At 39.0% G+C, this 23,832-nt stretch overlaps 1 protein-coding gene across 3 annotated transcripts in view; it reads right to left on the bottom strand.

Moving 5' to 3' along the window:
• The window catches only part of NELL1 (neural EGFL like 1), an 895,061-nt gene that overhangs the window by 681,887 nt on the left and 189,342 nt on the right, over nt 1-23,832 (bottom strand). For all 3 annotated transcript variants that reach the window (XM_059929597.1, XM_059929598.1, XM_059929599.1), the window contains 4 exons: nt 13,163-13,235; nt 12,429-12,511; nt 3,884-4,018; nt 2,859-2,961 (listed from right to left, as the gene is read on the bottom strand). In XM_059929597.1, the coding sequence (XP_059785580.1) occupies nt 2,859-2,961; nt 3,884-4,018; nt 12,429-12,511; nt 13,163-13,235 (394 nt within the window). The remainder of the gene's footprint in view (nt 1-2,858; nt 2,962-3,883; nt 4,019-12,428; nt 12,512-13,162; nt 13,236-23,832) is intronic.

The raw sequence follows: 23,832 nt of genomic DNA, 5'->3' as shown, positions 1-23,832 counted from the left end.
ATCAGGAATTATGAAAACTGCCTTGCTCTTGGAGATGGCCTGATTTACTGGGTTTTTTGATCGAAACAAAGTACTTTTCTCAGACAATGAATTGAGACTTAAACACTTAGACCAAGTTCTTTCCTATTGCCACATGGATGCCCTCATCTGTAAGTGCTACAGCTCCTTGAAGCCATGACAAGTGGATGAACACTTAGTAAATGAGCACACAAGACAATTTGCTTTTATGTATCGGCTCTTGAATCAAATCAATACTTTTTCTCAGAAACCCTAGGACGCTGCCCCACCTAAACCCAGAGAGTAGCTTAGGAAATTTTATCTGAAAGGGACAACCAAAGGAAATATTTTCCATCCTTTACCTGATGTGAAAATATTTGAAAACTTCTATATCTTTTCAAATTAGAGGGTTTTTTCTGCTTACTTTTTTTTTTTTAAACATCTTTATTGGAGTATAATTGCTTTACATTGTTGTGTTAGTTGCTGCTGTATAACAAAGTGAATCAGCTTTACGTATACATATATCCCCATATCCCCTCCCTCTTGCATCTCCCTCCCACCCTCCCTATCCCACCCTTCTAGTCTTTTCCATATATATGACCAGGAGTGGAATTGCTGGGTCATATGATAATTGAGTAATGTTCTTAATCATTTATTTGTACTACCATTTTATTAAACTATAAACATCTCAAACTACCGATCAGAGCTGCTGAGAAAATTCATTCTACCTAGCTAAATTGCTATCAATTCCAAACAAAGGCAAAAAGCACACTGATGGCTTAGCTAGCTCAGGTATCAGCATCTTGGTAAAATCGGGTAACTTGCTGAAATGTTTTTTAAAACTTAAAATTCTCCAGTAAATTAGAATAAAGAGAAATGACTATCCCACACATTTCTAGTGAGAGGATAATTGGATGATATATATCAAGGACCTTGAAAATGTCAGTCTCTTGGCCCAATAATTCTACTTTGGAGAATTCTATCTTAAGAAAATGTAAAATACAAAAATGTGTCCTCACAAAACATATTATTGAAGAGTAATTTATAATAGTGACAAGTGGGAAAACAACCTAGTTATCCAACAATTGGGGAATAATTAAATAAGTTATGCAACAGCCAAAGAGTGGAACACTATGAAGCTCATTAAAATGAGGTTTATACAGAGTTTTTTAAAGGATAGTAATACACTTAAGTGATAATGGTAAGTCAACAAAGTAGGTTAAAATTATCTGCATAATAAGACCTTAATTGTCCACAAAATATAAGTTTTAAAAAAAGAAATCCACTACAACTTCAAGAGTGTTTGTTTCCAAGTGGTGGCATTATGGGTGATTTTTCCATCTTTACCTTTACCCTTATGTGTTTTCAAATGTTACACTGCTTTTACAAGTAGACTATCAAAAGCTTAACACAAAAAACAGCTGAAGGACTCACCTACTCCCGTGTCCAAACAACAACTGCCAAGAGACAGCATTCACAGATCTATCCACAGAGCTCAAAATAGATTAAAAGTACCTCATATTGTTTAAACAAATTCCTAAGTTTCTCAACTTCTTCCTCTATTATATAGAATATATCAAGATAGAAAAAAATAATCTATACCTACTAAAAACTATTTTTCCATCATGGAATCAAACTATAATCTCAACATCTGGGCCCTTGATCTATCTGTATTGCCAGACGTGACTTCCAAAAGCACTTAGAATAGAAATAAGAAAGTTTCTTTTAGATCAACTCTGAGTAAGCCCTCCAGAGTAATGGGTGTACCGTGCCAACCATAAATAGAAGACATTTTCCAAAGTTCCTTTTGAAAGAGTATAAAAAAAGATTGGGCTGGTACAAACAGACCAGCTATCCCCACTTCCACTGTCATATTAGGAGACATGTTATTCTTGACAAAAAACTAGACCACTGTGTTTTGAAGACCTAGTGATGATGGTGTTTTTTTTGGTAGAGAAGTGGTCTTGAAAATTATCCATCGGATGGCACATTTCTAACCTAAACTCTCCTTTTTCAAAGAAGAGCATATGGTTCGATAAAAAGACTATGGGCTTTGTAGTCAGACAGAATTCATTTTATATCTCACCTCTGTCACTCACCAGCCTTGCAAACTTGGTAAATTATCTTCCGCAACCTTCCTATAAAACAGGGATAAAAATAATCCCCGCCTAAAAGATTGCAGTGAGGTTTCAATAAGCTAATAGAATGAAATGACCTAACATAGTAACTGGCACATACCAATCATTCTAAATGACAGCTTTTACTCTTCCTGGTTGTCTCAGTGTTCATTTCACCATTTCATTTGAAATAGTGTCCTTTGTAATACAGAGGGAAAAGGATTTTTAAATCATTATATAATTTGGACCAGTCAACTCTGAAGGAAATTGTTCCAATATTTTAACTGAAGTTCAATCCAGAAATTCCTAACAAAGGCCCTTTAATAACAGGAAACCTGGCCAAGACCTCAGATAGCCAAAACACAGAGTGTGGCCCTCGATCAATCAAAATGAGGGGACCAAAGCACGTGGAGCTTTGGAGTCCTGACTACAGAGCAACTCCACACACTACCAGTTGTTTGACCGGGGACAAGTGACTTAATCCTTGTGAACACCAGTTCCCTCTACATAAGAATGTAAAGAATAGTAATTAAGGTTGATGTGAGGATTTAAAAAAAAATAGCCTACATAAAGTGTCTGCATGTCACAAGTGATTAAAATATAGCTGCTCCTATCATACATTTATTATTATATCTACTGCTAGGACTTCCTTTCATCAATGTTAATCAATTGGGGCCTGAAAAATAGGGGAATAAATCAATCTTGAAGCACAGAGGGCCACCCTGACCCTCAGTTAGTACTCACGTCGGCAGACCTTACAGCACTGGCCTGCAATGTGCACGGGGAGGGAGTCTGGAGAGCAGTTGAGGGGGGGACAGGACATCCTTCGACATTCCACAGCGCCACTCTAAGGAAGGAACGACAGGGAAAGGAATCTCAGCAGAAGTGACCTCAGCAGCAAAAAGCTCACATCTCATCCCAGAAGCCTCACCAGGGAAACAGAAGCAGTGTGAGAAACTCCCAGTCCACTCCAGGACCACAAATAAAGAATTTTCTCCAGCCCAAATGAACCCATGCCACCTCGGTTACTTTTCTGATATACATCACTGGTTTTATTCCACCTGCCCATGTGGACTAAGTAGATTAGGCAGAAAACATAAAAGCCTATTTTTACAAGAACATAAATAACACCTTTTGCAGACCCTGTCAACCATTGTTGAAGCGCTAACAATCATTTTGTATTTTTGCAGACGAACAATGGCTTTCTTCAGATAGTTATCAAATAATTTCAACTGAACAGGGTTTCCATATTAATGTGGGGGGCCTCTTGTAATTCTCTGAAACAGATCAAATAGTACATACAAATAATGCAAATAATGGATAACCTGAAAGAAAGTCAGGGGGTCCTGCAAGTCTCTAAAACAGAAAATGGATACCTTGTAAAATACAATGAAAACACCTAGAAACTAATTAAACCACCTTTTTAAAATGTATTACAGCAGAGAAAAGTTGTGAATGAACCATTAGGTGGCTTGAAAACCAAAGGAGTCCCTTCCTCCCTCTGATACTCTAATCTCTAAACAGTAAGCTTCTTAATCATGTTAGATCATATTAGAGTGTGTTGGAAATTAAAATCTGCTTTCTCTTGATAAGTATTTTTGTTTGTAATGACACTTTTCCAGCTTCCCTTCGCAATTGCTCCAATTACTAAATAGGCACTTAGTAAAAAGGCAGTACTGCTTAGAGTTAGCATTATAAAGAAACAGGTTACACAATAATTAGTACAACTGCCCTCTCAAAACTGTCCATTTATGTACAAAGAGGCTTACTGTGCATGTGCAGTTCCTGCAGTGATCACCGTCAACCCAGGAGTCTTGGTCTCTATAGAGCAGTCCACTCACTTGACAGGTCTTCTCACAATGACAGTTTTCCAATTGACTAAGTCTTGTCTCTGCATAGTTCAGCTGCAAACAAGAGTTACTACGTGTAATTTCTGTAATTCAACTGCATTGTCCTAACAAAGCTAATCGCAACGAGCAAAAGTAAATCCAAGCGGGAGGAGAAAAAAAAATGCTCAAAGCAGTTCAGTGATTCTTAGCCAGATCTCTTTTTCGAAGATTTTTTTTTTTAATTTCACACAAGGTAGAAGCATTCTAAATTGAAGACATATTGGCTCCCATGGTCTAATGAGCACCAAATGAGACATTAAACTGTATCTCAGGGACCTCATGGGTGTTCATCAACGCGTGTGCTTTCAGCTCAAACCCACACAGAAACACTTGTAATGAATGTGTTCTCAAGGACTCGTTACAATGTTTACAGGAGATCTAATCAGCAACTCGGAAGCACTTACATTTATCTCCCGCTATCCTGTCCCTCTTCTTCACACACTAACCGGAGTGTCATGGTTTACAAGCTGGAAAGTCACTGCTTCCTCTTTTATGAAAAATTCTGGGAAGTCATAGGCAGATCTTATTTCTCCCCAGCTCAGGATCCTCCAAATAGAATGCCCCAGAATCCACCTTGGTGTTCAGACAAGTTCAAGAGAGGCAACCAAACCCCCAGGTGAGATGAGGACTTTGTTAAAAAAAAAAAAAGAAAAAGAAAAAGAAAAGAAAACCTTTTTCCTTTTTTTAGGTCACCCAACTGCTACCATTAAACATAGAATCTTAGAATCTCCGATTTGAAAGAGTTTATAAAGTTTGAATGACATGACAAGTAACCCCTTCAAGTGGTCATCCAGCCTCTGTTTGCACATGTAACTGTGATGGGACACTCATTACCTTCCAAGGAAAGCTACTTTTCTTGGTTAGCTCTGGATGTTTGAAACGTCTTTCTTAGCTTGAGCTGTGAAATTTCTCTCCCTTTTTCCTATTAGACCTAGTTTTGCCTTGTGGCCCATCCTGAGCAAGTCTAACCGCTCTACAAACATTTGAGGTTATCCTGGCCTCTTGCCTGCTCTTGACCACAGTCAGCCCACCAGGTTCCCCTAATAGCTCCTCGTGATATGGTTCCAACCCTCCCTCTTGACCATTTTGCATGTAGGCGACTCCAGGTTGCCTTCAAAACTATGGTACAAAAAACTTGAAATGTGGTATGATCTCTCTGTCATCACATCCATACCAAGGAGTAACTCAGCCTGGTAGCAATATCGCCCTTCTTCCTTTCTCCTTACATAGAGAAGGTCATGATAGAAGAACAAATACCACTTTCTAAACATTCATCAAATAGTTTCTTTCCCTTCTCAATCATACTTATATATCCCCGTCTTGAGTATTTTCCCCATACAGGAGATCGAATCCATTTTTGATCCCAACTAAGACTATTTCAAGGCAGTATTTTAGCTATAATGGTTGAACCTGGCTAATGATGACTTCTACCATCTTTCTACCTTTTCTATGGTTCCAGCCCATACATGCTCCTCTCAATTACTCATAACAGTGCTACTCTTTGGAAATGGAATCCACATGTAATTCAACCTTGGTTTTTGTCATTTATTCCATCTCTTGCTCTAAACTTTTGGAATTTCTCAAGAAAATTTGTTCCTTGTCTGCCTGTCATAGGTAGTACCAAGAGGAAGGGAAAAGAACAAATAGAATCCTAAACAAACCACATGCACTATAATCAACCCTGAAAAAACTGAGTCGACCGTGCCTGAAACTTAGCTTCCTATGACTCCTCTACTATACATGATCTTCCAAAAATTCAAGTTACATTTATATCTCCAGCCTAATCATAGAGCGTCCAGAATCGACGGTAATTACGTTCTCTGGGAATTCTTTAGGAAATGCAGATAACATATAATTCCAAGAGTTTGGTGACACCAAGTACCAAAACCATGTATTGGTAAGAGATAATAAAAAGGAAGTGAAAACTCATCACATATTATCTACTTCATTTCTATAGCCTCAGTAGTTCCCACATAAGGTAGTGATAGACATATGACCGTGGAATGAACAAGAAAGAGTTGAACTAGAAGGGAATCTTTCCTAAAAGTGGCTCAGAATGAAGAATCTGTTTGTGAGAGGAAAGTGCGTGTCTTACTCTCAAAGTCTGGAAGAACCCTAGTGTCTGTATCACTCCAAGAAGGGCACTTCTTAAGGACTAGTCCAAAAGGCTATTCTGTATCTATCCAAGTTTCCTGAAAATCCAGGAGCTTGCCTAAAGGCAATATTGTCAATTTCCAGTACTGCCCAACAAAGCTGAGCTATGCTCACATACAAAACTCAATTCCAAGGAAAAGCCTCAATTTTAATACAATGGAAGCTATTCTCAAGGCCGATTTTGCTTCCCTTCTGAGTACTGTATTTAAATTTTTAATATATTTAGCCTGTTCTGACAACAGTGAAAAACCCTAATCTCTGTGATGATAAGAATGCATCAGACAGACACCAAGACAAAGGAATATTAAGGCAAAAAGCTAATTTTTCAAAGGCACTTAATATGTAATCTTGCCTTCCTTTTCCCCTGCTAAATCCTGAAGCAACAATAAAGGAGAAAAACAACTCTGAATTAAAAAATGAATTACATTTTCTGTCACTGGCATTAGCATGCTGAATTTATACAAATTCATTTTCAAAAGCTATTTCTACACTACCTGCCATTTTCTCTAAGAATGCCTGCAGATCCAAAATAGATACGGTATCAAATCTACATCTCTTTTCTGTTTTACCTTTGTTTGCACATTTATCTGAGCAACCATGGACCAAATCATTTATTCTTAACTCTACACATTCAAAGACAGACAGCAGAGGCCTTTTCCACAGAAAGAGGTCAATGAATGAATCTAAGTACATTAGTCATGCAGTAGATTTCTTTTTTTCCTTTGAAATAGTATTTATTTGGCATTTGCTATATGAAAGGGAAAAAAGAAATCTATTGTGTTAAACCTTTAGGCTTAATTGAAAAATCACTATTGAGCTCCTCGAAACAATGAAAGTCTCAAAATTAAATATGTTACAAGCTGAAATGCCACTGCAAGTGCTGCTTGATTTACATAAATAGATTTGTCAAAGATTTAAACAGAAGTAATCAAGAAATTCCCCATCTTCAGCATCTCTTCTTCCTGAGCTTGAAGGAAGAATGTGATTACCACACAGGTGGGATGCAAGAGCAGGACACAGCCTGGTCCTATCGCTGTGTACCTGGCTCAGCAGGCGTGTGGTTCCCACAGTGTAGAGACTACCTGAGAGAACTTCCAGAATAAGCCAGGGGATCGGTAGTCTCTTGTGGCTCACTTAGGGGAAGTGTCAGGGGACCGCTTCCCTGCACCTTCTCCCCCTTGAAAAAGTATGGTTTTTGCCACAATGTTGGGATTCTTCAAGAGGGCTCTTCTGTACCCTGGCCTCTGTCACCTGAAGCTACATGCAAGCTGCTTCCCTGATCTTTCCTATATCAAGCAAGGGCACAGTCATTTTCAATCACCCTGTACTCTGAAAGGAGAAAAGGAACAGCAAGCCCTCCTAGGCACAACCCTGAGCTGATCTGGTGTCTGTGTCTGTTTGGTTTGATGTGACTTTGGCTACCAACTCCTGTCCAGCTTGTGTGCTGGACTCACTCTCCGGTAGGATTCCATGGCTTCCACTGTGACCCAAATGTGAGGACTTTCTGCTGCTTTCCAAAACCTCCTGGCTCTAGACCAGGGCTCTGACAGCAACTTTCATGCAATCTTTATAAAACGAAGAATAACTGTCACCATTTTACATACATGGAAACTGCAGCTAGAAATGAGACCAGTGACTCATTCCAGGCTGCAAACATTCAAGGAAGTGATAAAAATGAGATTCAACATCAGATGAATCTTACTCCAAAGCCCATTTCTATCTCCACCATGATCTACATGACTAATGCCTATTTTAATCACAGCTGCTGGGCAACTCAAACCAAACCTCCAAACCCATCAGCTAAATCTTGTCATGATAGGCTTATTTAACTAAAGGCAAAGCCCAAATCCAGATCGATTTGGTGCCATAGAATTCCCTTTGCACCCAGGAACCCTACTTGGCTTCCAGTTTGTCTTATCGCTCCAGACTCCATCTCCTTCACTCTGCCAAGAGATGTATTACACTCTGTTTCCACCAAGATGGCAGACTAGGTACCCTAAAAGACTACACCAATTGAACCAACTAAAATGCTGGATAACATACACAAATCATAACTTTTAAAAATCATCACAGGAGATGATAGAAAAGGAATAAAGCCACAGTGGCCAAAACCAACTGGCAGCCAGGGATCCAGGGAGGCGAGTGAGCACCAAAGCCAACCTCCATGACGTTAGCCAAAACATGGAGCCCTCAAGCTCCCACCTTGCACAGGGGGCCAGGGAGAGGAAATAGAGAACAGGGTCTGCCCAAGATGGGATGTCTTAAAGGAAACTCCTACATCAAGGTACGGCCCCAAAGGGCTGTACCCTCAGCTTAAGAGTGAACAAAAAGGAAAAAAAAAAAAAAAAAGAGTGAACAAAAAGGAAACAAGGCTTGCACCAGGCACAGAAGGAAGACCTTCCTACTCAGACCATGGCACTGGCTAGAGGGAAATATCTTCCTTCAGAAGTCTTAAAGAATTCTTTGCTGAGAATTCACCTGGCTGATCCTAGGTTAGCAGTCTGATTCTGAGCAGTCCCTATGATCTGAAAACCCTTAAGGAGATAATGCAATAGCAGTGACCCCTGTGTGGTCCTGGCAGGAGGACACATAATGTAAACCCAGGACTCAGAAAATTCCCACATCTACCTAAGGAAAACAAGTGGCTGTAACCAGATGGGTGAGTTAAGAGGGCTTGTCCTTGCCCTGACGTTCCTCCTTCAAAAGCTGCTACAAGCTCTATGCTCACGTTTCACTCCCAGCAGGTACCATCTGAACACACACTTCTCTTTTCCTCTCGTCTTATGTGCTCGTTCTTCTTCTCACTGGTATCGCCATCCTCCTACTGGTAGCATCCACCTCCCTCTCTCCATCAGTCATTCCTTCTTTATATCTTTTGGTTCTCTTTCTAATCCTCTCTCCTCCAACCATAAACTTCCTCAGTTATGATCCAACTTACAGAATCTAAGTTTGAGTCTCGGCTTTGCCATCCACTTTTCTTGGGAAAAACTACATAACTTTCTTGGGACTCAGTCTTCTCATCTGGACAGTGGGCTAATAAACCTAGCTCAGAGGATTGCTGGAAGGATTATAGAGAGAGTGAATATAAAAAGTTTAAGCATTGTAACTAACACATAGTAAATGCTCAATAAATATTACCTAATATGGATATCTTTCCAGTTTATTCCAGATCAGGGGTTGACAAACTAAGGTCCATGGACCAAATCTGGCCCAGCACTTATTTTTGTATGGCCTGTGAGCTAAGAATAATTTTTACATTTTTCAATAGTTTTATTTTTTTATCGAAGTGTAGTTGATGTACAATACATTATATAAGTTACCTGTGTACAATACAGTGATTCACAATTTTTAAAGGTTATACTCCATTTATAGTTATTATAAAATATTGGATAGATTCCCTGTGTTGTACAATATATCTTGGTAGCTTATTATATAATAGTTTGTACCTCTTAATCTACCACTCCTATATCACTCCTCCCCCACTTCCCTCTCCCCACTAGTAACCACTATTTTGTTCTCTATATCTGTGAGTCTGCTGCTTTTTTGAAATTCACTAGTTTGTTGTATTTTTTAGATTTTTTTAGATTCCACATATAAGTGATATACAGCATTTGTTTTTCCCTGTCTGCTTTATTTCACTTAGGATAATGCCCTCCAAGTCCATTGATGTTGCTGTGAATGGCACAATTTCATTTTTTTATGGCTGAGTAGTATTCCTGTGTGTGTGTGTGTGTGTGTGTGTGTGTGTGTGTGTGTGTGTGTGTGTACTACATCTTCTTTATCCATTCGTCTGTTGATGGACACTTAGGTTGCTCCCATAGCTTGGCAATTGTATATAATGTGCTATGAACACTGGGGTGCATGTATCTTTTTGAATTAGCATTTTTGTTTTCTTTGGATGTATAACCAGGAATGGAATTGCTGGGTCATATGGTAGTTCTAGTTTAGTTTTTTTGAGAAACCTCCATACTATTTTCCACAGCGGCTGTACCAATGTACATTCCCACCAACAGTGTACAAAGGTTCCCTTTTCTCCACATCCTTGCCAGCATCTGTTACGTGTGTTCTTTTTGATGATAGCCATTCTGACAGGTATGAGGTGATGTATCATTGTGGTTCTGATTTGCATTTCCCTGAAGATTAGCAATGTTGAGCATCCTTTCATGTTATATATTTTTTCTTTTATAAATTTATTTATTTTATTTTATTATTATCATTCTTATTTTTTTTGGCTGCATTGGGACTTCACTGAGGTGAGGTGTGCAGGCTTCTCATTAGGTGGCTTTTCTTGTTGCGGAGCATGGGCTCTAGGCGCACGGGCTTCAGTAGTTGTGGTGCACAGGCTTCAGTAGTTGTGGTGCACGGGCTTAGTTGCTCCGCGGCATGTGGGATCTTCCCCAACCAGGGCTCAAACCCGTGTCCCCCGCATTGGCAGGCGATCCTTAACAACGGCGCCACCAGGGAAGCCCCCTTTCATGTTATATTGATTGATTATATTGAAGTGAAATAAGTATATACATCATGTTCTCAATTTTGCTTCTTGATCTATAAAGACTAAAATTTACTAGCTGGCCCCTTACAAGAAAAGTTTGCCAACTCTTCTTCTAGATTATCACAGATTCCAAATTTTGCAGTGAAGATGGAAGTACTCAGTTTTCTAATTATAATTCTATTCACGGTTTGAAAGAAATAGACTTATAAATCTTCCAAAGTGCTGGGGGTGTTTAGAAGGTGGATTAAACCATTTTCTGCTCACAATTAAATATCTTCTGCCTCACAAATGCCCATTTTACATAATAATGTTTTGAGGACAGAGCTCAATGTGACTGCTAGATAATAAGGTACAGCTAAAAAGAGAAAAATGACATTCCTGCAACGGGAAAGAATGAGAATGAAAAAGGGCACTCTCATCGCCAGGAGATGGAGAACCACAGTCACCTGAGGCTGAGTGGCATGTTTCTTGTTCCAAAAATTTGGTAGTGAGCTAAAATATAATTAACGGTATTGAGATCAAGCTGCTCCAGACAATATGACATAAAAGCTTCTATATGCCACAAGCTGGAAGGCAAATTATTGCCTACATTTCACATTTCCACTGTACTCTGAAGTGAAAAAATCTCTCGAATCTCAGTTTTAGTTTCTCTCTTTACAAAAGTGCTCTCTCTCCTTTGCAGACAAAAGGGGACTTGGCCAAAGACCTAGTTTGAAGCAGAAACATTATCTTCAGCAACAGAGTCTTTGAGTCCAAAATACAGCCCTACATCCCAAACACTGACCTACCCACCGATTTCTTCCACGTGCTACGGCTGATGGCAGGAGCAGTCACAGCCGCAGGTAGAATAGGATTAAGGTATCATTTTCACTGTTATTAAAATTCTCCCTTTTGCAGAGCATAATGTCTCTTAGGGCCAACCAAATTCTTTCTTTGCCCTAGGCCGGAACTCATGTCCACGACTGATCGGTATCATAACAACAGCATCGGCCACGTTTTCTATTTATTCAGCGCCTTTCTTCACAAGGTTCAGGGCTTCTCATTATCAATCTAAACTTTATGAGTATATATTATCAAAGCCCCTAATTGTTTACATTCCCGGCTCTGCCACTCAATATGAACATCTCTGGGGGTAGAAATCACATCTTCTTCATCACTGCCTCCTATGTGCCTAACACAGTGCCTGGCAAATAGCAGATCCTCAAAAGACGCTTGTTAAGTGTATGATGGGGAGGAGGGAAAGATGCAGAATTATAAAACTGAAGGTGCTGAAAGGCAAACTTTGCCTCCTTCACTATTTAACTCAGGACCAGTTTTGAAATGCATCATATATTAGAAATGTGATATACAGCCTTCCTGTGACAATAATCTGTTCCTAACAATTGCTATTTTGCCCTTTCCGATTACTGGCAATGATGCTTGCATCCAAAATGCATTAGCTTATAAGCAGCAGTGACTCTGACCATATATCATCTCTCAGTGTTACTGGTTTAATAGCCAATGGGCAAATTCCTTTTCCACTCCCAGGGAATATACAGTGATACATATTGCCTTTCTTCCAAACATTTTTCAAGTATTTTGATACAGCCTAATAGTATCAAAGGCGTAAACGGTTATGTTTACTATAGGTTGTCCTATTTCAAGAAAGAATAAACCATTTTTATAGTAACATATAGCAGATGCCAACACTAAAAATGTTTCCATCATAGTATATCACTCTAAATTCCAGATAGGATGGACAAAGAAATGAAACATCACAAGTGAAATTTAGATACCTACTTTTGCAGTCATCTTGGCCAAAAGCTCCTGTAAATCCATTATTCCTTGCACCAAGCTTAAGAAATCACTGCAAGTTGGGCAAGCTCAATAAAGAAAATATAAAATAAATGTTGATACTGTGCTAACAGAAAAAAATATATATATTTAAACAGTAGTTTTTTAGCTATGTAAAAGTGTCTTCGCTTTTCTGGTTAAGTATGACTTCAAAATTGGAGTGAATTCACAGAGGATTTCAGATCTAGATCTTTTCCTTTTATTAATAAGCAAAAAGAAAGGAACAAGGACTAACTGAAAAGGACAGTATGTTTCTACCTTGAAAACATTTTAAAATTTAAACTAAACTCTCATTTTTATTGGGACTAAAGAATTGTGAATTATCACAGAAGCAGCAAAAGTACACTCATATATATCCAAGTCAAGAAGTTTAAAAAATAGTTTATATACATATATTTATATAATTATATGAAACATAACTTACTATATTAACCTACAGACCCAAAACTGCTCATATAATCTTTTCTTACCTTCAAATGTTAATTCTACAAATAATACATAAGCTTTTTAAAAATCCAAAGACACAGGAGTATTTTAGTATAAATAAAATCTCTCACTAACCCCACCACCTCATAAGTCAATAATGTAAATTGTTTGTATCCTTCCTGAAGTGCTTCTCTGATGTTATCAACAAGCCATATAATATTAATAATTCAGAAATGCTTTAAGTTGCTACTTACTGCGATTCAGGTTCGGACACTGTGTTATGTATCCATTTGGTATAAAGATGATTTTCCCATCTTGGATAATCCCCTTGATAACAGAAGAGAGAGGTGGCAATCAGTATTACAGTTACCAGTTCAAATGGCCCCTGTCACATGCTCTCTGCAGGGAAGTGTTTTTTTTTTTTTTTTTTTTTTTTTTTAGCAAGACTGATAACCGTATTCAAAAGGTGAGTTGGCCTTAGTCCACACTGACCTACTCCATACCATCCTCTTCTAAAAAACCTCGAAATGTCCAATCATCTTGAGAAAGCTACAATTACTTACCACTGGTTTATGCTAATGATATCATAGAACTAAGGATCCATCAGTCAATGTTCTTAAACTGTCCAACTAAAAAGACATTGATGCAATAAAAATTCTCCTCAATGCCCTAGTCATCTTGGAACATTAAATATTGCTGATTTACAGGATTATTTTAAGTGGGAAAAAGCGACAATAGGAACATATTAGACTAAAATGCTCTACTGATTCATTTAGTCTAGGAAATAAAATTAGACACGGGGAAAACTCCTTAAGAACCTTGCTCTCAGCTAACTGAGTAACATGAGTCTTTGCTGGTGAGTCTTAAGATTTGCTCAACATCTCACTGTGGATAAAAGGTGGTCTTTTAATTCTGCAATCTAGTCTGGAAGAACAGCCCTAATTTAAGAAAGTCATTGGGGCTGCCATCTCTCAATGAAAATATTGACTTGGCTTTTGGATTTTTCACGTTGAATTTCAAGATTCCGTTTTTAGGGTATTTTTTTTCCTGATTTTATGGAAGAGATATTACAGAACAGATGGAACATGTAGAAGCTGGTTCCGAATATTGAGCTTAATCTATAAATAAAATATAGGCTTATGATAGTGTGGTGAGTCTTTCAGAGGGAGCAGCATTTAACGTTTATGTGCTCATCTTCTAAACAGCAGAAGGTAGTCAGCAAATGCTGTTTCTGCTTATTATTCCAAGATAAAATATTAATTGGAAATATTAATAGAAATAACAGGGTCACAAGGCCTCTTCCTCCGAATTAGGTACTTTGATTAACCTCTTCCTCTTCGAGGATGATGCAGTGCCCGTGATTATGAGAAGAGATGCCTCACCATGGGAAGGAGGTGCCTGCCGTAGCTCCTCAAAATGAATGTGTCATCTCTTGCCAGGGAATTACAGGGAGCAATTAATGGAGCACAGTCTAAGTCAATCAGCTTCTTCCTGGCACAAAGTTGCTCAGTTTTTCAAAGCAAATTAACTCCTTGGAGAGGCCAGGGTGCCTTTCAAGCACATGTGAGGAATTTGAGAGAAGCATGAGATTGGCAGTCAGGGGCCCAAAGTTTAAGGTCTGGATCCATCTGTAGCTAATTGGGTGGACTTAGTAAGTCAACCACCCTCTCTGAGCTTCAGTTGCTTCATCTGTAAAAAGAAGTGCTGTATGCAAAAGCTACAGAACCTTCTAGCACTCAAGTGCTGGGTCAGTGAAACAGGCGTCCAAACTGAAAGTGTCACAATTTAGATCTCTGTGCTTTTGCTAACTTTCAGGATAAAGTAAAAAAATCAGTCCAGAGCAGACAAAGCGATAGATTTCCATCAAAGAACAGACCAGAGAGAACTAAATACACATCAGAAAATATCCGTCTAATGAGGCTGAATATGGATGAAGTTATAGTGACCAACTATTCAGGTTTGCCTGGGATTTAGAGATTTCAGTGCTAAAACTGAGAGACTCCCAGGCAAACCAGGACAGCTGGTCACCCTCCCTGATGCCAAAGTGGCAAAAGCACATGTACCAGGAAAGGATCAGGTCTATCTATTACCTGCTGGTTAGAAGAGCCTAAATCATTCTTATTTTTGTCAGCCATGGAAAGGGCCCTCAGAAACCTGGAGTATATTTGTCATGGTATTATCTTTGCCAAAACAAATAAAAAGTCCATTTGTAAAGGAGCTCCCATCCACTTATCCTGTAGCAACATATATTATACACAGCAGTATTCCTTTTGTTTTCTTAATGACTGATTTTGTCACTTTGTAAATTACTAATTGCCTCTCCCACACCTTTCTTCCACCTGCCTCCCTCCTCTGTCTTTCCACTTTTAATCTCCGGCACACACGTGTGTGTCACACAGATCATTAGGTGAAGATCAATGATGTTGACTTGAACAAAAACGGAAATAAGAACTGACAGCTTCTCGATCCCTATCAACACAAAAACTCAAGGCACTTGATATTTTTTCTGAAAAAGAGGTCATGAGGGTCAGCCCACATACTGGCATAAAAACATGTTCTTGCCAAATGAATCAAGATGGGAATGCTAATTTATTTGAATGGATGTAATTCCATGTTGGATTAAATGAAGGGTGGCAATGTACTGTACAAATACCAACTGTAACCCAAAGAAGTGTAAGTGTATGTATGTGAACCTATAAATACATACCTGTGGATATATCCCAGCACCTCCCCACGACAAGAACCAAAAGGTCTTGCACTGAATTGTCATATGAACTAGAGTCATCCCTCAGTAGCTGGAAGGTAGTGGTTCTGGGACCCTCCCTTTCCCCTCCACCACCCACCCACCACAGATACCAAAATCTGCGGATGCTCAAGTCTTTTATATAAAATGGCATAGTACGGTAGGTCCTCTGCATACACAGGTTAAGCATTCATGGAGTCAACCAACTGCAGACTGAAATTGGTTGATTCTGCAAATGTGGAACCTGCAGACAGAGGGCCAACTGTATTTAGTGCCCGGATACTTGTCAATAAAAGAAGCATTTGCTAAGCCTGTATTTTTCTTCAGAAAATTGAGTTTTATAAAGTATAAAGCAACAAACAACAAAGAAGCTCGATCAGCCTTATTTCTCCCAGAAAAATCATCTGTGAGGATTTCTATAGATGAAAATGTACCTTAGAGCACAGCAACTTCTCCCCAGAAAAGATGAAATAAGGGATAAAAAGATAGAACTTCTATTATTTCTCTTCATTTAACTTTAAATGTATCTACACTTAACTGAAAAAAAAAGAAAAACTCTGGCTGGGCCTCTAACTAGTGGACCTCATTTGATCTCATTTTTTGAGACCTATGCTTTACTTCATACCATTCACCACAGCAGTATTTCTCAAACTGCCAGTTTCTTAAGAATCACATTGAGTATTTGTTTAACATTCAGATTCCTGGGTCAACCCCAGATTCTGTTTCAGGAGGGTTGGAGTGGGCCCAGGAATCATCATTTTTAAAAGCTGTCCCAAAGGATTCCCATGAAAGGTCAAGGGGCCCCACTTTGAGAAACCCTGCCCTGTTGTCAATCACTTGGATTTTCTGGAGCAAGAGTGTTTACTCCTTACAAGTTCACAGTGGTGAAAGTAGCGCCTGCATCCAGTCCACGAACAGAATAAAATCTTACTGATTTGGAACTGAATGGCAACTAACCAAATAACTAAATTATAAAAACCATGAAAGCAAAAATCATAGGTTTTCACCTCAGCTTTCCCTGCAATTCCTATCGTAGTATATTTCACGAAGTAGGTACAATCAATACCTAACCTGCATCAAATTCCTAAAAACTATAAATTATATAATTGTAAGAGAGCAAAATTTGCCACTCAAAATGTCTCACTGGCATGCAGATTATTTAGACCTGAAAACAATCAAGGCCCAAAAGACTCAGGAAGAAACTTTGACCTTCCCCCTAACTGCCTAAAAGAATTTAGATAGAGGGCCTGTTCCCAGAATAGAACTGTCATCAGAAATATCTGCAAGGAATATGAACTAGGTGTGGTGGGGCAACTTAGAGATCAGCGTGCACTCTGCACCCCATTGTCTCTGCGTGGCCCAGCAAACATTTATTTACTGAACATTTGCTTTGCCATCTCCGTGTGAATTGCCTACCTCCCCTTGAGTCCCAAAGACCTACCACCACACTCTCTGCTGTCTTTAGCTGAAGACAGTATTTAAGGTGAGGGTTTCAGCCATTTTGGTAAGCTACTCAGTTTTCCTGGGTCTCTGCCATGTGTACATGTTATTAAAATTTGTTTGGAGTTTCTGCTAATTGGTCTCACGTCAATTTAATCCTTAGACTCGTCAGAAGAACCTAGAAGGGTAGAGGAAAATTTCTTCCTCCCTGATGCAATATGGAACTATAATTTTCACAGCTACTAAGAGTCTGTGAAAATCATGTAGAATGCTAGTTGTTAAACTAGGGGAACATATCAGAATTTTAGAGGAGGGTGAGGGAGCACAGTCATGTATGAAATTTTGACAGTGATTCTGAGGTGATTTTTTAGATGCCTGATGAAAACTACTGATCTAGGGCCAGATCACCTGGTCATTTGACCTCTGAAAAATCTAAAGCTCTGATACTTTAATTAGCTTTCCTAAAGGACACCTTAATCTTAGGCCATCAACTATAGGTCTACTAACTCCAAACGAGGGCTGGGCCACTGCAACACAGTGTAAGTAAAATATATCATTTGAGAAAGTCTCACAGTTACGTGGGCTTTGTAGCACAAGATGGTGCTACAAGGAAGTCCTGTTACCAAAATGAGGTTCTATCTTAACTGCCTTCATGGAAAGATACTATTCAACCATCCATAATGAATTATTTGCATTAGATACTAACAGCTTGCTAAAACAGTTTTTCAATGCTGGAAAACTGAGGTCCTTTTAGGTAGCCTAACATTCTCCCCTGCAATCTTATTTGCACTATTAATTTGCTAAACAATCCATTTTCTTGTTGTTAGAGCAATGTTAAATCTCAGCCACTCTGAGGATCTAAAAAATTCCCTAAGGGGCAGAGCCCAAATTAATAAGCTTTTACTATCAGTACGATGGAAAGAAGAAAAACAGATATTTTTTCCTCTTTGTGACATCCACCTGTTGCCACCTTCTACTTCCCCTGCACTCAGCTCACCAGGCACTGAAAAATAAATTTGCACCAGGCAGGTTATACATTATGGGTTTGTTGCCTGGGACACTAATGCCCATTATTTCCATTGTTCCAAGAACATTTACTCATTTCACAGTAAGAAATATAGGAAGATGCAATAAAAAGATTAGAAAAATTATGCCATTATTATCCTCTTATGTATGGAATAACTATTAGGCAAACCCTACTAACACTCGGAGCTTTCTGATACAAATGAAAGCAGCTTTGCCACCAAACAAATGCTAATTCTTTTCTTAACGCTCTTATTTCCCTGCAGATCTCTGTTTACATTGAAGAAAATGGTTCCATTTTTTTGTATGCTAAAACACTGAAACAAATTGCTTTGAAAGGGAAAGGGAAAGGAAAAGGAGGTGGGGAGGGTTCCTGGAAGGCTTGTAAATATATGGATGAGAATGTGCTGTGTTTATAAACTGGCAAGGACCCAGGCTTTGGCAACAGGCTAACAGAAAGTAAGACCTGGGAAACCGACAAGGAGGATTTTCACAATGCAGCCAATTATGTATTTCTGCCCTGAAGACAGTTAATAAAATATTCCAGCTTGCATAAAAGCCAAGAAAGACACTTGTCGACTTTCATTATGATCAATAAAAACTGTCAGTTCATTAGCATATCATTAGCTGTCCTGATGTTTCCAAAGCCTTAATGCACAGAAATATTAATCTACAAATATATAAGATTCCCCAGTTCTGTGACTTTGACTTTCTGCATGAAAGGAAAAATGAGAATTAGAGATGGGAGGAATCCAATATGGCTTCTTTTTCTATGTGCCTATAAACATATGTTTACCATCTGTGGAATTATGGGAACCAGCTGAGGTAAAAAAAAAAAAACAACAGCTGTGGCATTAAAAAAAAAAAAAAAGTAATTTCACTTCCCAGTGACAGCTCAGCTGTTAAGGAGACAGTGAAGTCCAGGTAAGGGAAAGGTTTCAGACCCAAGTTCACCAGACAGAAAAAGAGAGAAAAACAGAGACAGAAAGGCTTGGCCTCTGTGAAAGGCTTTGAGATGGGAATTCTCCACGAGATCTCAACTATTTAGTAACTGTCAGAACACCCAAACCTCTGAAGCACTGTGATTCACCTAGGCTTACCCTCTGGAATAATGACAGCATAATCATCTTAGAATGCATCAAAGGGAAATTCAGCAGTAGGCAACCACCTTGATAACGAAAATCTATGACAATCAGAAGATTCAGACAAGCCTATCACCACTGGCCAACTATTTTCTCAAATGAATGCTGTTTTGAAGTGAAGAAATCCCCAGCCTGTGTTCTGTGTCTCTGATCGGAAGTAACTAAAGCTAGAGGCTTACGTGCCAAGCAGCAAGCAAGTGATGCCACCCTCTGCTCTTTCATCAGCAGCACTTTCATTGCACTATTCCTAACGATGCACCAGGACCCAGAAATTAGTTTTGACAAGTGAGCTTTTGCTTTTACTTTGCCTATGAAATGACGTATTCATATTTAAAATAGAGAACAATACAGTTTTAACCTGAAAACACAACATAAGCATTATTTAGTTCTGGAGCCAAAAGGCAGGTGTGGTTCTTGGACCCAGGAGGCAGCTTCTACCAGGTATCTATTAAAAGCCTGAGAAGTCACCGGAGAAGTGACTGCCTCCTTTACAGGGAGATTTTTGCAGCATTGATCAAGATAATTTCTGTAATGAGACAGTGATACATTCCCCCTACCCCAGCCATCTCACCTCACCAAAGGATGGAATGAAACACGGGTTGGTATATAGGGAGATGAGTTTTAAAAGGTTTCCTTCTAAAGAGCTGTTGGATGGAGCTACTCCTATAGGGGAACAAGGATAATTACAACTCTTCCTAGGGAGATGTGGTGTGTGGAATTGCCACCTCCTTTTGGTGCTTCTCACTGGGACCACCTGTTTCTTTGGGCTGGAGCCCTGGAAAAAGGCAGGTCTGTCTCCTCCACAGGACATGGCATACCTAAGTGAAATACCCCACCATCTAACACAGTGACTAGTACACAGCAAGCAAGCCCCTAAAAAATATTTGTTGAATGAATAAGCAAAAATATTGAAAAAGAAAGTTCTAAGCTTCAATCCTATTTCTTACAAACTATGTGAGACTGGCAAGTTGCTTAATCTTTCTGAGCCCCATTGCCTGATTTACACAGTAGGGATAACACAGTCGGCCCTTTGTATCCGCAGATGCACAGTCCACAGCATACATGGATTTTATACAAGGGACTTGAGCTTCCATGGATTTTGGTATCTGCAGGGGTCTTGGAAACAGGATACAGAGGGACAATTATAATAACTACCTGATTAGGATTCTCCGAAGGTGATACACAATTAACTAAGATAATATATGTACAGCCAGACTAGGTCTCGAACATAGAAAGCAGTTAATAATTGTTGGTACTCTCTTCCTCATCCCCACAACCCACCTCCGCAGGAAAATGATTGTCCAAGTCTGTAAACACCCGTTGTGTTTTCTGCCTGTATCAGGTATTTGGGCTCTTAAGCAAGGATTCCTTGTATCTACAGAGAATCATACACTCATCAAGCTGGAATAGATAACAGGACAAACTATTCTCCCTGTCTTAATCACAAGCTCCCAACTAAAACAGAAGTCCCTAAAAGGCGGCAAAAGTGCCTGTCTTTACTACAGTATAGAGTTAAGCATATACGAAGCATTAAATATATAAGAAAGAGGGAGAAGGAATGCATGCTGTAAACCTACTAAGTACAGGGTGCTTTTAATATATATATTCTCTTTTTTTTTTAATTAATTAATTTATTTATTTATGGCTGTGTTAGATCTTCGTTTCTGTGCGAGGGCTTTCTCTAGTTGTGGCAAGCGGGGGCCACTCTTCATCGCGGTGCGCAGGCCTCTCACTATCGCGGCCTCTCTTGTTGCGGAGCACAGGCTCCAGACGCACAGGCTCAGTAATTGTGGCTCACGGGCCCAGTTGCTCCGCAGCATGAGGGATCTTCCCAGATCAGGGCTCGAACCCGTGTCCCCTGTATTGGCAGGCAGATTCTCAACCACTGCGCCACCAGGGAAGCCCAATATATATATTCTTATACAATCTGCATTACCTGTATGAGAGACATCTTTGCACTTTACAAATAAGGCAGATTCATAGCTTGCGCATTTATTCATTCATTTTAAGAGTACATCATCTGCCAACTGTGTACCTGATACTATTTGAAGCACTTGCTGAATAAAACAGACACAGTTCTGACCCTGGTAAATCTTAGACTCTCGATTATGTGACCAATAAGAAACAAGTAAGCCCCCTATAAACTATTCAGGATCAGCTACCTAATTTGCAGAGTTCCTTGTTCAAAAATTATTGAAAACTTGAAGGTAGCAACAGCAGAGCCTTAAACCAATCATGGGGCCCTTTCTAAGTGCAGCACCCTGTGGGATTGTTTTCTTCATCCTGCTCAAACCTGCTGGTGAATTCTGGCCAATTTTTCATTTCAGTTGTAATTCCCAGCTGCGGAATATCTATCTGGTTCCTTTTTGTAATTTATCTTTATTGATATTCTCATTTGTGCATACATAATTTTCTTCACTTCCTTAAGCTCTTTGTTCGTGTTTTCCTTTAGCTCTTTGAACACATTTAAGATAGTTGTTTTCAAGTCTTCATCTAGTAGGTCCAATATCTGGGCTTCCTCCAGAATGGCTTATGTCCATTTATTTTCTTTCTTTGAATGGCAATACTTTCCTGGTCTTTTGTTTGACTTATGACTTTATTTGAACACTGGACAACTGAATACTGAAATGACTCCGAAGATCAGTCTCTCCCTTCCCCAGGGTTTCCTAGGGGTTTTTTTGTTTGTTCTTTTTTGTTTATTGTTGAATGCTGTAGTAATCTATTTGTTTAGTAACTTATCTGACTATTTTTATAGAGACTGTATTCCTTATTATGTCTGGTCACTAAAATCTCTGTTCCGGAACTTGTGGTCAGAAAGTTTTTAGACCAAGATTTCCTTGAATGCCAGGAGCTGGGAGAGGGGGAAAGTTGGGGGAGAGCATGCTATATGCTGGAGCCCTCATTTAACACTTAGCCATGCTTGCACTGATCCTAGGGATCGGCCCAAAGTGAACGCGTAGGGTATTCTCAGGTCTTTTCTGAGCATGAATCTTGCTCTGGGCATGCATATAGCTTTCTAAATTCCCCATATACATGATTGCTTTTGAATGCCTTAAACTGCCCAAAGAATCTCTCTCCTCAGCTCTTCCTCCTCTCTCTAGATTGTCTAATGTGTGTCAACTGTAATCTTTTGCCCCAGATTGTTTGGTAGCTTTGCAATATTTTCAAGAAATGTCCACCAATTTTTTTGGCCTGGGAGAATTCTGAGTTAGGTGAAATAGAGATAAGTGTCTTGCATCAGTCCTTCAGACAGTCCCAGACAGAACAGACATACAAAATAATTTGTAGATAAGATTTGCTCTGCTCCCTCCAGAGCCAGGGACCATTTTCCCACATGGGAACATGGGCTGACATCTTCAAGACTGCCGCTGAGCTGTAGCTGGTGTGGGGCGAGGGCAAGTAAAAATGCCATAAAGCTTTCCTGTTATTTTGATGTTGCCTCTTTCTTGATTCAAAATTAACTTGGTTGCTACAAACATTTAATGTTTGCCAAAATTCTGACAAGGTTGGTTCTAACAGTTTCTGCTTGTTTTTTGATGTTTCTGTGGAAGTAAACTTGGAGCTGCCTACTCCACTGTTTATTGACATCCAGCTACCTGTGTTCTAACAATCCCTCCTGGAGATTCAGATGCAGTCTAAAGTTGGAGAGACACTAATCTAAAAAGACACTAAAGCAGAAGCTAATTATTGACTATATCTTATATTTTGTGAGATCTTTATAGAGACCAAGGTGAAACACTAACCTAGACCATCAACACACGTCACCTATGTCAGTGCGCTCAAATTTGAGCCTTCAAATCTACAGATCAAAACCAGTGAGAAAGGCCTTTTAAAAATATATAAATTCCCAAACCCTACAGTTCAGATTCTCAACAAGTGGGTCTAGGTAGGCATAGAAATTTGAATTGTAAACTCTTCCCATCTGACTCTGATGTCTTTCCATGACTCGGAACCAGTTGCTGCCCTTCACTACAGACGCAAGACCCCTAAGAAAAGAGTAGCTTCACCAGTGGGTAACTAGCTACAAAACAAGAAATAGCATAAGTGAGAGCCAGTTTGGAACAGAGACACTTGGACAAATTTCTGATGATTCTTGGACACGTGGAAAATCATAGAACATGAAAAAAATCACCTGTATGGATATGGATATATGTACATATTTATACACATACATATGTGTGAATTATCACCCTGAAAAATTATGTCATGATTTTTAATTTCGAATATTTATGATGTACAAAAGGGTTGAAACCAAACTACAGCAAATACCTGTGAATTTCCCACCCACCTTAAATAAAATGTTATCACTATAGTTGAAGACTTCTGGGTACCCATCTCTAATAAAATCCCCATTTATTCCTCTTAGAAGTTAAACTAGTCTGAATTTAGTGCTTATCATTTCCATGCATTTACCTTTTTACATGTGAATGTATAAATAAGCAATAAATTGGATTGTTTTGATTTTTACACATACAAATTATTTACTACCATAATATTCTTCTGCTACTTGCTTTTTCATTCAACATTATGTTTGCAATTCATCAATTTTTACTCAAGTTCTATGATTTTAATATTT

Source organism: Balaenoptera ricei, chromosome 8 (assembly GCF_028023285.1).
Source record: "Balaenoptera ricei isolate mBalRic1 chromosome 8, mBalRic1.hap2, whole genome shotgun sequence".
Taxonomy (NCBI): Eukaryota; Metazoa; Chordata; class Mammalia; order Artiodactyla; family Balaenopteridae; genus Balaenoptera; species Balaenoptera ricei.
Note: the sequence above shows the minus strand (reverse complement) of the source record. Positions and strands in the feature narration are given on the sequence as shown.